Source organism: Lissotriton vulgaris, chromosome 1_2, assembly GCF_964263255.1.
Source record: "Lissotriton vulgaris chromosome 1_2, aLisVul1.2, whole genome shotgun sequence".
Taxonomy (NCBI): Eukaryota; Metazoa; Chordata; class Amphibia; order Caudata; family Salamandridae; genus Lissotriton; species Lissotriton vulgaris.
In genome coordinates, this window is record NC_141686.1 from 145,019,523 (window position 1) to 145,032,676 (window position 13,154).

Here is a 13,154-nt window from a genome sequence, read left to right on the forward strand (position 1 = left end):
CCTCAGACAAGTCATTTCCTGCACTACAGTGGTGGAATTAGGAGGTTAATGGCCTGTGTGTTTGATACCCGACATAGTGATAAACTACAGGATGTGGGGGATTAGCAGTTGGATAACAACATTTCCTAAAGAAGCAGGAAATACAAATATTACATCAAAGTGCTTTGGTAAGGAGGGACACTCAAAAATAATATGGGATAGACTACGGAAGTTACCTAAGCACATCTACTAACGTGCCAGGATACCTAGAGGTATCTTGGAATGATTTGCCATGTTTACCTGGGCATGTCGTCATCAATGTTGATCTCACAAAGATTCTTTTTGGCTTCTGTGTCATAGAGGCGGACTGTACCAACACCACTGCCCAGTAAAAGCTTTAAAATGGGAAGAAAAAAGCAAAGATCAAGTAAAGACTATTAAAATAACACTGTTTTAAGGATGATCTTAAACTGCAAGATGAGGCTTAGTCAGCCCAATTGGGAGGGCACAAGGTAAAATGAGCCATGTAAGTGAAATAATTAGTTTATATGCAAAGGACAGTATACAATTTTATATCATTAGGGACAGAAAAGAAAAATCCTGTGAGTAATAGAATTTAAAAGAAGCATGCAATTGAAACCATATAAAAGAAGATGTGGAGTTAAAAAAGAAGACGAAATACGAAAATAATTGGGAGGATACAGTTTACTGATTAAATGTTTTTATTCAAAACATACAGTATCAAAATGCCACAAGCCTCAACATGCTGGCAGGGTGTAAATTGAACACAACAACATTTTACAGATTATGATGCCCCAACTAACACCCACCTTCGACATTTTCGATCTGGCACATCCCTAAAAAAAGAACACAATAGGTGGAGAAAAGAAAGTGGGATTTGGAAAGGAATAGTACTGAAAGGAAAACGAATTAAAAGGGGGCTTAGGGTGGTAATGAGGGGTTGAGAAACAGACACCACAGATAGCAGACCCCCTAAAAATAAAAATACAGTGATCCACAAGCTCCACAACACACTGGACGTGTCAAGGGCCAGATTCAGACAAGATGCTAGTCACAGAGATCTGCATGCAACCCAATTTTCCAAGCAGAGTAGAATGCAGTTAGTCTTTTCTCTATTCTCCTTCAGACAGGCTACCATTTTCAGGATATTTTCATGCCAGTCAGAGTTTCAGGGAGTCTTTATGATGTATCAATGTGCTTCGGTGTGAATCTATGAGCTGTTCTAGAAAGCAGGTCAGCAGATTAAGTGAATCGGTCTGGAGTCCGCCTTGGAGAGAATAGCGTTGCCTCAATATTACTTAGACTTCAACTGGGCGAGTTCTGAACATTTTCGGCCTAGTGATATTGCTTGCCAATTTGTGCGAGTGATCGCTCACAGGAGATCTTATGGTGTCAAAATAGGATACTGTCCAGTTTCTACAAGACATGTTGCATTTGTTGCCCAAGTATATGCTGTGTTGTGCCATTATTTCAGGTCTTGAGCACATATTAATGTTTTCCTTAAATGTATGCTTACTTTACATTCAAGTCTTGAATGCTAAGTTTTCGTACACTTTGAGTTCTTAATATTGCACAAGGTTTGCAGTGTGTGGGAATCTCGACTGTGTTGATTTATGTACATTGTAAGTGTCTTTTCCTACTGAGAGCTGATTTCCTTTACGTGTTGTTGCTGCTGTGGTGACATATTTATTTCTGGTGTGAGAAATGTATTTCTGGTGTGCACGTTCTCTGTAAGTGAGTATCGGCATTTATTTTTCTGTCATCTCTGATTACAACATTTCTGCATTTTCACTACATGCCCTTACACGACAGTTTACTGAATGGGGGTTGTTACCTATTTCTACATTTAGCACTTCATGCTTACACAAGGGATTACTGCATAGGTGAAAATCACCCATTTCTACATTTTAGTCTACATGTCCTTACATGGGGGATTGCTTTATGGGTAGGAGTCGCTCATTTCTACATTATATGCTACAGGCCCTTACAGGAGGAGGTATGGCTGCATGGGTGGAAGTCACCCATATTTACGTTGTACGCTACGGTGCTTACGTGAGGGAAAGCTGCATGGGTGTTATTCACCCATTTCTACATTGTTTGCTACAGGTCCTTACAACTAGGATGACTGGATGGGTTGGGAGTCAGCCATTTCTACACTTTACGCTTTATGCCCTTACATGAGGGATGGTAGTTTGGGGTGGATGTCACCCGTTGATACGCATTACACTATTTGCCCTTGCTGGGGGGAGTTTGGTCGGGTGTGTTTCACCCATTACTTGTGTGTGATGACGTGTTTTCATGGATATCGTTATTTTACTTTCAGTTTTCTTTCTGTTGTGCCATACTGTGTCATGCCACTTGTCGTGTTTGTCCGGCCAATTGGTGTGGTTGAAGGTGGTGGTAGTAATAGGAGTGGCATTGTTTTTTTAAAGATTTGTATGGTGTTGTAGGAGGTTCTTTCTCCGTTGTTTTGTTCAGCAACTGGTGACTTTAAAAGATAATGCTGTTTGACCAGTTTTCTTCGGCTAAATATTATGTGTTTTATAAAGAGAGAGGATGTGAGATATCTTCTGTATTTATCAATGCATCTTCTGTATTTTATCATTGCATGTTCATTCATGTAATGTGTTATACTATCTTGCATTCGTTGATTTTTATATATTTTTATAAAGGGGGAGAATATATTATATCTAGCGTATACAGCTATACATCATCCCTGTTGCTCTGGCCGCTCAGCCGGCAGGGGCGGCCTTAGGCATGCAGGCTGTGCACCAGCACAGGGCCACCAAACCCCAGGGGCCACCATTCAAATATATATCCTTAATATAATAATCCTATGAGATTGGATACATATTTGCGTGGCGGCCCCTGGCAGGGATTTGGCGGCCTCCGGTTCTGTTCCACTTCCAAACACCCTGACCCCCCCTCTTCACTGGCCTCCGCGCTCCGCCCACCCGGACCCCCTCTTCTGAGGCCCCCTACCTATGCTCCCTGCCCAGGGCCAACATGAGCCTAGAGCCGCCCCTGCAGCCGGTGGGAACGTGCTGTTTGGAACGTTGGAATGGTGATGATGAAAGGAAAGTTTAAGTGCCTGTGTGGTGAGGTGTGTCAGTTGGAGTATGGGCTGAGCAGCAGGCAGGCTGCTCCTGGTGGGGCTATTCTAGGGACAACCCTGAACAAAGCTATGGATGTACTAGCCTGCAACTAAGACTCAATCAATCATCTGAAACCACACCTCGGCTACCAGACTTTTATTACAACTAATTCCATATGCTGTATTCTGCAAAAAGAAATAATAAAAGGGAGGAGTCGTCATAATGTAATATGAAAGAGGCTGCATCAAGCCGATCCTCCTGAACATAACATTAGCAGTTCCATCACTTGAAGATTAACTGCATCTTGTATGTCATCAAAAACCTCCATTCTGTTTTGACAACCACAATAGCCTTCATCATCAGATGCCTGAAGTCTGAAAAATCCCGAAAATGTGACTCCAGTGGCAGCCTTGTTCTCAATCTCCTGTAGACTCTAAGATATCGCTAAATTGGCAGCTGTCATTCCAGGTTGCACCATTTCATCAACAGATCAAGCAGGTCTAACACTTCCATTATCTCGCTCGGTCCTTGTAGCAGGTCTCCAGAGAGGACACCTCAGTTCTCTTCCCTTCCTCCTCTGCCTCCTTGACAGAGGCTGAAAACTATTGTGAGCTCATGTTGCGACTGCTTGCCTGTCATTTCTCTGTTCCAGGAGCGCCCAACGCCGTCACTCACCAGCCGACCTGCCAGGTCCAATATGAGCACCACTCTGGTAGGGGCGGCCTACGTCTGTCGCAGGTATCCATAGATCTGTATTGGGCTGAGTTTAATGATCACATAATACTGTCATCATAGGGTACTTTCTTCTTCATTTCTGGATGGTACCACAGCAGGACAGACAATCGTCGAACAGGCCCACTCGCAGCTCTTGCCTGTACCTCTGGAGCCTCAATTTGCTCCATCTGCCATGTTTCTCTAGCCACAAGCTGAGGGGGTTCCCCTCTGCCGCCTCTATCCAAGAAGTGTAGCTCCTCCGACCCTCTGAGTAGCAGCCGCTGCCACCCCAATGAAAAATGGAGAAAGGCAGGCCTGCTTGCAGGAGCCTAAGAAAGAGTGGTTATGGTGTGCACAGCCAGGCGCCCCTCCCCTTCTGAGGAATACAGTTTAAAAGTAGCAGCATGCGAGGGACAGTTTAAACGAATGCACATGAAATACAGTGTGTAAATAAAGACAATGATGAACTGCCTAAAAATCAAATGACTGGAAAAAACACTAGTTGAATCTGGATGGTATTGTGAAAGACAGTAAAAATAAATCTCTAGCACAAGAGGGATATGATAACGTAAAGCAGTGCCTAAAGAGCTTCATTATACTGAAGCACAAAAAATACTATTTTAAAAGAAAGGGTACAAAGTAGAATACACAATAGAAACATGAATGACAATGTTTAGATGTGTATTATAAAGTGGCATAATGCAAAAAAACTGTAATCTAAGGATGCAGCATGCAAACGACACCCCAAAATACATTATTGTTGAATAATAAAGAGATCGTCCAAGGCCAATACTGATAAGGTCTCCTGTAAACAATGGTGCTGGGGTTTAAATAGACCAATTGGCCACTACACTGTTCAAACTGTCAACCACAGTTCAAACAGTCTGGCTCTTATTTAAAAAAAAGGCTGATTCATTCTGACTAGTATGACAGAACAGCCTGCCCTGAACAGTCCAGGAATAAAAAGGACTTAAAATTGAAATGTAATTGATCCTGACTTGGAAAAGATGTTAAACTTTTAAAGAAAGCTGGCATTCTGTCTTCCCGCAAACAATACCAAAGAAAAAACACAAACCCCCTCTCCACCCCCCAAGGCCAAACAAGGACTTGCTGCTTGTGACTTTGAGAGGGTTCCACACATTGTGTAAAGAGGATATTTGCCAAGGACAGAAGATTTGGCAGTGACTGTCCTCTTTATGAACTATGAACAAGCCATGGGCAGTGAAGAACGTTTTGTTGCTGTGAGGAAATCAGCAGTAGAGTTAGAACTGCCCAGGCCCTGGAATGGAAGAAATGACATGACCCAGATGAGTGGAGTGCTGTGGGGAGTTCACCTAAAGTGAATGAGCCATCCTAAACCCACGAGATCCTTGCAGATGAGAATCAGCTCAATGATCTGCAAAGATCATCATCACAGATTTCTATACGAAATTATACACCTCTTGCTCCACCTACGAAACAAACACACAAAATGATTATTGGGACACAATACAACTTGTCCGGTTAGGCAGGGCACACAGACCTTATCTGGATGTATAATGTACCGCGGACTATGTCATTCAAGCAATTCAAGGTATGCCAGTTGAAGGCGATAAAGCTTCAGGGTTAGATGGCCTCACAACCTCAATCTTTAAGGCATAGGCTCTGCTATTGGCACCACAATTACTTAAAGTCGATCCGGAAGCCCTCGAGAAAGGCACACTCCTCCCGTCTATGTGTGAGGCGTTAATAATTACACTTCTCAAGCCTGGCACGCCTGAAAATAAATGTGATTCATAACGCCGCACTATAGGCCTGTATTGGGCTCAGATCACAAGTCATATGGCAAATAGGCCTGCTGTACACAGGCCCTGTGGCACAGATCAGGTTTAACTATGTTGTATCTAGACTATTCACAATTTCCCATGGTACGTGACAGGGGTGCCCATTGTCACCCCTGTTTACTATAGCAATGGAACCCTTTGATGCGAGACTCCGCCACCACCTCGCACACCAAGGCTTGGGATTTATGACCAGAGAACTGGTGGCATCCCTATATTCAGACATTACACTATACGTTAGTAATCCAAAAGACAACTTAAATCCCATGATATGAGAACTGTTAAAAATGGGCCAGTTCTCAGGGATCCAAATCAACTGGGCCAAGTGTTTATTGCTTCCCCTCACAGACAACGCAGATAGTTATGTTAGATTACCCTCCACAGTGAGCCAACGGCCCAGTTAAATCCCTGGGCATCTTGATCAGCAGAGACATAAAAGAACTATGAGAGACTAACTATGGCTGAGTGATCACGTGGCTAGAGGAGAGAATTCTCATAAGAACAAAACAACCAATTTCAATGGCAGGTCGAATAGGAATTGCAAAAATTATTGTTCTGACTAAGCTGTTGTATTTGTTTGTTAATTTGCCCATACCCTTAACCCTGGCATTTTCTTAAATGACTCAGATCCAACATGATTACCTTGGTCAGGGTTGGAAAGCAACCTAGATAGCCAGGGAAGTTCTGACGCTACCACTTCATAAAGGGAGGCTGGGAGCAACAGACTTTACCCTGTACGCGTATTGTGCACGAAGACCAGTTTCTGCCCCATTGAATATTCCCAAATCCATTCAAACCCCCCGTCGCTACAGAACTTGATAGCGCTGCCCCACTCCCACTTTGCACTGCCCTATACCAGGAATAAAAGCACCTGGAAAGGGAGGTAAATACGGTGGAGACTATGAGGTGGGTGTGGAATGGATTGAGGAAGAGAGCGGGCCTTCCCAGTTTATATGCGCCATCCATCTCACTCGCACAAAATCCCCCCTTCCCGATGCTACAGGATAATGGTGCAATCAGGTGGGCAAGCAACCTTAACATCGCTAAACTTGCAGATCTCTACCCAGACGACAAATTAATGGCTCCCCCTTAACCCGGAGACGGTGCATGCCGCAATATATCCAATACTATTCTTTATTACCTACTGCAGGCCACATGCTGTAAGTTTCATAATACATTCCCCACCCTCACTCACTACATTAGAACATATACTGTCAGAGCAATTACCACACAAATTAATCACACAACTATACACTGTTACGCAGCAAGCGCATCCGATAATTTATCCACGGGCAATAGACGCCTGGAGCTCTGATATCACATTCCTAGTCACAGCCGAATAGTGGATCTACTGCTGTGGCCAATTAGAATTTCTGTCCCCCAATTGCAGACTACGTCTCATCCATTTTAAGTTACTACACCAAATGTTAAGAACGCCTTTGCAGATCTTTGAAATGGTTCTGAGGGCAGACAGCAACTCTTGGAAATGTAAGTTGCTCCCTGGTCACTTAGTCACTATCCCTAAAATCCACGGGTCAGAATCGATGGAAGATCGTGCTCATATCTTGGTGCTAAAGCTTGGAATCAACTTCCACTGGCACTTCAGGCTACCTCGGAACTCTCAATCATCATGAAGAAACTAAAAACCTGGTTATTTAGCAAATGAAGTATTCCGTCCAGTCTTGGTGTGCAGTCAACCTGATAGCGCCAGGACACTCCTCTGATTAGCCGTGCACTCTACAAATGCAGTTTTATTCATGCCAGATGCCACATTTCTCAATCTGGCATGGTACTGCCCGCTAATAGCAAGACACGTGGTCAAAGTGTTCAACACTGTGCGAGATGTTACAGGGGTGGATATCGACCACACACCATTAGTGGGACTCCTGGGATATGTCAAAGAAATTGCCCCCACTGATCGCTGGCTGGTCACAATGCTACTGCTGTTGGCCACATGCAGACTAGCGGTATACTGGGGGAAACACATCGGCACCTCCACTGACTCCTGGATTAAAGATGTTGCATTTTGTCAAGGAAAATCCTTATCTTGGGAACTCATGCCCACGGGTCTAGCCCCAGGAAATTTGGGCTCCAGAAGTGGAAGGTGTCGGTAGCTGCCAGGACGATTAGTACTGTCTGTATCATCAACTTGATATTATGTGTAATGTATACAGATGTTACTGTGTTTTGCCATGCGCCCAACAATTTGTAAACTATCTGCAGTGGCGTTTTAGACCTGGTAAAAAGGATGTCCACAATTCCCGCTACTCAATTGTTGTTTTTGTTTCTTCAGTTTTTTAAGCCATACAATTAATGTGGCTCTGTAACCATGTGTAGTACAATGTGACTTTAAAATGCCAATAAATAAACGTATAAAAAAATGGTCTGCAAAGATACTTTCCAAGAAGATCTCAGAGATGAGACTGCATAACGCCCAACATCTCTGGTACATTGATGCCCATCATGTTTTCTCTTCACCCTAAGCTTTATGATAATGTTACGCTGGCAGAAGCCACTTACCCTCAATGTACAACAGTTTGAATAGTCTCTCTAACCCTTATAGATCTGGATATAATATTGTCGAAATAAGGCCAGGGGATGCTGGTACTTCTGTGGATTCCTCTCCAACTGGAAATTGGAAAACTTAAAAACTAAGCTCCTTATATTCACTATCAGTAGGAACACTTCTGTGTATGTGTATTCACTGTAGCTTTTGTCCTGGATCAAAAAGACTAAGGGGCAGTGGATCCTTGTTACTTTTACTGGGAATGGACTGCTGTTCACTTAAAGCCCTGTTCACAGTTTGGGAGGTGGGTTTGTGGTTAAAGTTTTTTTCTTTTCACTAGGAACTTAGTTTAATTTTGAATGTAATAGACAATCGGCCCATGTAGCAACTATCCTGGATACTTTTAAGGCTTGCTTCAGGGGCGAAGTACTGAGTTTTGGTTTGTATCATGTGAAAATCACAAAATTAGAGCTACAGGAACTATAATCTAACTTGAGATCGGCTGAAGAAAAATTGACTCAGGGGATAGCACAACGGGGAAATATTCTGGACCTTGAGAATGAGGTGGCTAGATGCCGGGCCAAAATTAATGGGGTGTGGAATAGGGAGAATGCGAGAACATATTTGGTATATAAAAAACAATGTCATGAGTATGGGGAAGCAGTTGGTCGCTGTCTAGCACTACGGCTGCGTATGAAAGAAGCCTCCCATCGTATATTGGAGTTAAAGGATAATTTAGGTGTAGCATGTCAAGACCCTCAAGGGATTTTGGCAATTTTTCTCCAGTTCTACACTGAATTATATACACATCAGGAAGCGGGGGATGAGTGCAATAATATATTTATAGGGGGGAATATACCACAATTAGACCTAGATGAGGTGGAGCATTTGGATCACCCAATCACTATGGAGGAATTAGAAATGCCGGTGAATAGTCTGGCGATGGGGAAAGTTGCGGGTCCAGATAGACTCCCGGGAGAGATCTACAAGGTATTTTTCAATCAGGTTGAAACTGAAATGTTGGCCACTTTTAGGGCAGCACGGAATGGGCAAGCTCCCAAATCATGGGAAGGCCACCACTGTGGTCTTTAGGAAGAAGGGGAAAACACCTGATTTGCCGGGATCATATCGTCCAATATCTCTGCTGAATTGTGATGGCAAAATGTATTAGAAAATCTTTGCCAATAGTTTGGCAAAGATTATCTGCCCCTTAGTGTCAGTGAATCAGCATGGGTTTATACCTGCCCGTGGGACGGTTACTCATGTGAATAAGGTGGTGACGCTTTTTGATATAGTCCAGGCTGAAAAGCGGGCACTAGGGCTAATTTTATTGGATGCTGAAAAAGCATTTGACCGCGTGGAGTGGGATTATTTGTGGAAATTGATGTATCAGTTAGGATTTGGTAAGGGGTTTATGCCTGCTCTGCAGGTGTTGTGTACTACACCGGTCGCTAAATTTGCTGTAATGGGTTTGGTCTCAGAGCCAGTGACGATTACTAGAGGAACTCGACAAGGATGTCCTTGTTCCCCACTGTTGTTTGCTCTCTACATAAACCTGTTTGTAGATATGCTGGGAAATAGCCCCTTAATTAAACCTTTTATATTACAAGAGATCCCATATTCTGTTTTCGCATTTGCGGATGATATAGCTATTAATACGGTTGACCCAATCCCTGTACTTAAGGAGCTCGAGCACCTAGCCAATGTATTTGGTCAAGTATCTGGTTATAAAACGCAATGTTACTAAAACGCAAATGCTATGTGGGTATCAAAATTAGAACATTGATGTCAGAGTTGGTTGAGGCTAATTGGATGGTTATATTACGTAGTTCTAGAGAATCGTTAGAAAGATGGGGGTGATTACATATTTTACCAAGGTTGCTTTATTTGTTCCGATCCATCCCCCTTGAAGTGACGAGGGCCCAACTTCAACAATTACAATCTTTGTGTGCTAAATTTTTTTGGGCTCCAGGCAAACCCAGGCGTGCCACAAGATTTATGACATTAACAAAAGAGAGGGGGTGTTGGGCGATATCCGATTTTATTCTTTACTATTATGTTGTTTTTTTAAATTAAAGATGCAAATATTATTGACCGGGGAGGATGTTAGCAATACAGCAGAGGCTCCTTCATTATTTCAGGTGATGTTGGGTTCGGAAGCAAGAAATTGTTTATTTAAGGAAATTGATGGCAGCTACTTCAAGCGGACACGGTTTAAAGTAATGGAAGCTGCTTTCAAGGTGTGGAGAAACACACAGAAGCTACTTTTGTTGGAAGGGTTAACATATTATACCCCCACGAATGCATTAAAGATTTTTTCACCCATTTTTTGGGATAGGGTATCCTTAAGCTGGAGGAATAAGGACATTTTACAGATAGGAGATTTTTATGAGGCTGGTGGGTTATTTCCAACATATGAAGACTTAGTTAGACAATATAATTTGCCTAAAACACAACTTTTTACATTTCTCCAAATCCGTCAGTTTCTTGGTCGGAAAAATGTGTTATTGACGTCAAACCCACTCATTGAGGCTGTAAGGCGGCAGGAGAAAATTGGGGTGCTAAATAAGATACTATTATCTTTTAGAATGGATGATTTGAAGAAACACTGCTTATTGGTCTGGGGTACTGGGGGAACATAATATCTCTATAGAGAAAGCTATTGCAATGTCCAAGGAAACTCTCCTTTCTGCCAATTTGAAATCTCAGTGCTTTAAAACTGTTTTTAACTTATATTATACTCCGGCACGGATGCTTAAATGTGTGGGGAGGCATGATGGCAAATGTTTTCATTGTGGGTGGGATAAGGCGGATAGTTTACATATTTTTTTTAGTTGTTGTAAATTATCTAGATATGTGTTGGATATACTAAAAATGTTGTCAATGATTATCGGGATATCTATTAAAGTCACTGAGGCTATAAAGTTATTAGGCATCGGGCAGGATTTAGAAAAGGGGTCCCCTATGTTTAAACATCGTAATTTGATTTTTATTGCAATGGCTGTTGCTCGATTATGTATTGCTGCTGACAGGCTTCAATCTGACCCTCCTCCAATGGAACAAAAAAAAAGGAATTTAGTTTAAAGTGGTTTGAGATCCTGCAACTAAGAAACAAAGACAACAGGACACAGGTCAGACACATCATATCCATTTTAACTGTGTATCATCTCTGTTTCACTGCAATTTAGTTACTAACAATGTAGGGACAATCTCTCATACCAGATTTAAGTCCTGAGTCATTGACTTGCAATAAAGTAAGCTGATTTGCCTTGAAAAGAACACCTGCCACAGGAACTGGTGCAATTTGTTTTTGTAGAACCTAGTTCTTAAACGCAGAAAATTCATCAGGGTTTTATTGTGAATCCAGAAAATGCTATAACCTTTTTTGTTTGTGCCATAGTTTTAAATACCTGCTTATCATTAAAGTCTAGTTCTACATATAACATAAATTAGTATTGGTGTTATCATGTGATATTACTGTTTTAGACCCTGTAAGCTCCTGCAAGAGTAAATCCTGAATACCTAACTCACTACCCTTGAAGAAGTAAGCATCCAAGTGAAGTAACTTGGTTATCATATCTATCCAAAGGACACATGAGCATTTAGGATACTGGCCATCAAGCCCAGGACCGCAGAAAATGCCTTATGTGGACTTGTGAAGAGAACCACCAACCACAATGACCATACCCTTCTCAAAGTCACATGCAGAAAAAAACCTTACTTTGTAAATCTTAAGATTAAATTGTTAATAAGGTTATCGCTTCTCAATAGGATTAAGGTGTCCTAAGGTCACAAGAAGACACTACAGTCACCTAATCTTGATATAGGATATTTAACAAGTAAGGCAGACAATCTTAACTTCTTAGTTTACAACGGATCATGGTGGAGACCAGAAAAGCCAAAAGCACTAACATTTAAAGCTTGTGGGGATCATAGCTACGCACCTTACTTATTGTGCAAGGCTATCGCACCAACTGAATGAGGCTCACAGGATGAACAAATTGATAGTTCACATATGCTGAAACCTTTTGGAGCTATGCAAACACATGAAAACCTAAAGATAAAAGTAAAGATCTTATTGAAGTTGTGTGCTGTTGCCATACTCACCAGCCTGTCCCGCTTCGATGCCCATTCCAGTGAAAGAAGTGGCGATTTAGAGATGGCGGAGGCTTTCGTCTGCATTAGTGGATTTAGGGACCAGACTTTTATAACTCCATCAGAATCCACACTGGCCACCCTCCTTCCTGAGCAATCAACCCTAGTAAAGGAGGACACCAATCAGCAAACAGTGAGGAAGGAAGTATTCTAGCATATAGTGCCATGGCATGCTCTCTTGAGTAGCCTTTCCTTAAAGTCAAAATGAATGAATTAAACTTCAAAGCAATAGAAACTATAGCACAGCACGCATCCCTTCTAATAAAAAAAAAGTGCAAAATATATTGACTAACCTCCTGGTACAACATACAATATATTCCTTTCAATCTCTATTCATTTTCCAGTCTGTGAGAGAATCTTCAAATTCACAGGTGCAAGGACTGTGGAATTAGGCTACATTAGAAGTGAATTCTTCAGCATATAAAGAATCCATCCCTCAATTGCGGTTGCAAGATAAAGTTACCTTATCCAGAGTCCTGTGCTATTAACTCTGGGTTCACAGCTGTGGCCATCTCATGGGAACCCAGGATACCAGGGGTCTGAACCGAACCTTGTTTCTTAATCTGTTCAAAAATGTGCTGGCCTGTAATTGTCACAGTGCCAACCCATGTGTGTGTTTGGCCAGTTCCATTCCCTACCATCAGTAGCAAACAGATCTGAGTTTTGTTTAAAAAAGATGAAAAAAAATTAAAAGGAGAAAGCGAGAGTTTTAAAAGAAATGAGGAATAAATGTAAAGGTATCTAGGCCCACCTCTATATTACTTTCAACTGATCGAAACAGCTGTCCAGCAAGAAAATTAAATCGAAGAAGGAATTAAATAAAGCATTAATTTTAGTAGCTTCATCCAAAACCTAATGCATGTA

General features: G+C 42.0%; 1 protein-coding gene across 2 annotated transcripts in view; it reads right to left on the reverse strand.

The window, feature by feature from the left end:
* The window catches only part of WDR91 (WD repeat domain 91), a 187,786-nt gene that overhangs the window by 33,175 nt on the left and 141,457 nt on the right, over positions 1-13,154 (reverse strand). For both annotated transcript variants that reach the window (XM_086952995.1, XM_086952994.1), the window contains 2 exons: positions 12,243-12,393; positions 280-374 (listed from right to left, as the gene is read on the reverse strand). In XM_086952995.1, the coding sequence (XP_086809121.1) occupies positions 280-374; positions 12,243-12,393 (246 nt within the window). The remainder of the gene's footprint in view (positions 1-279; positions 375-12,242; positions 12,394-13,154) is intronic.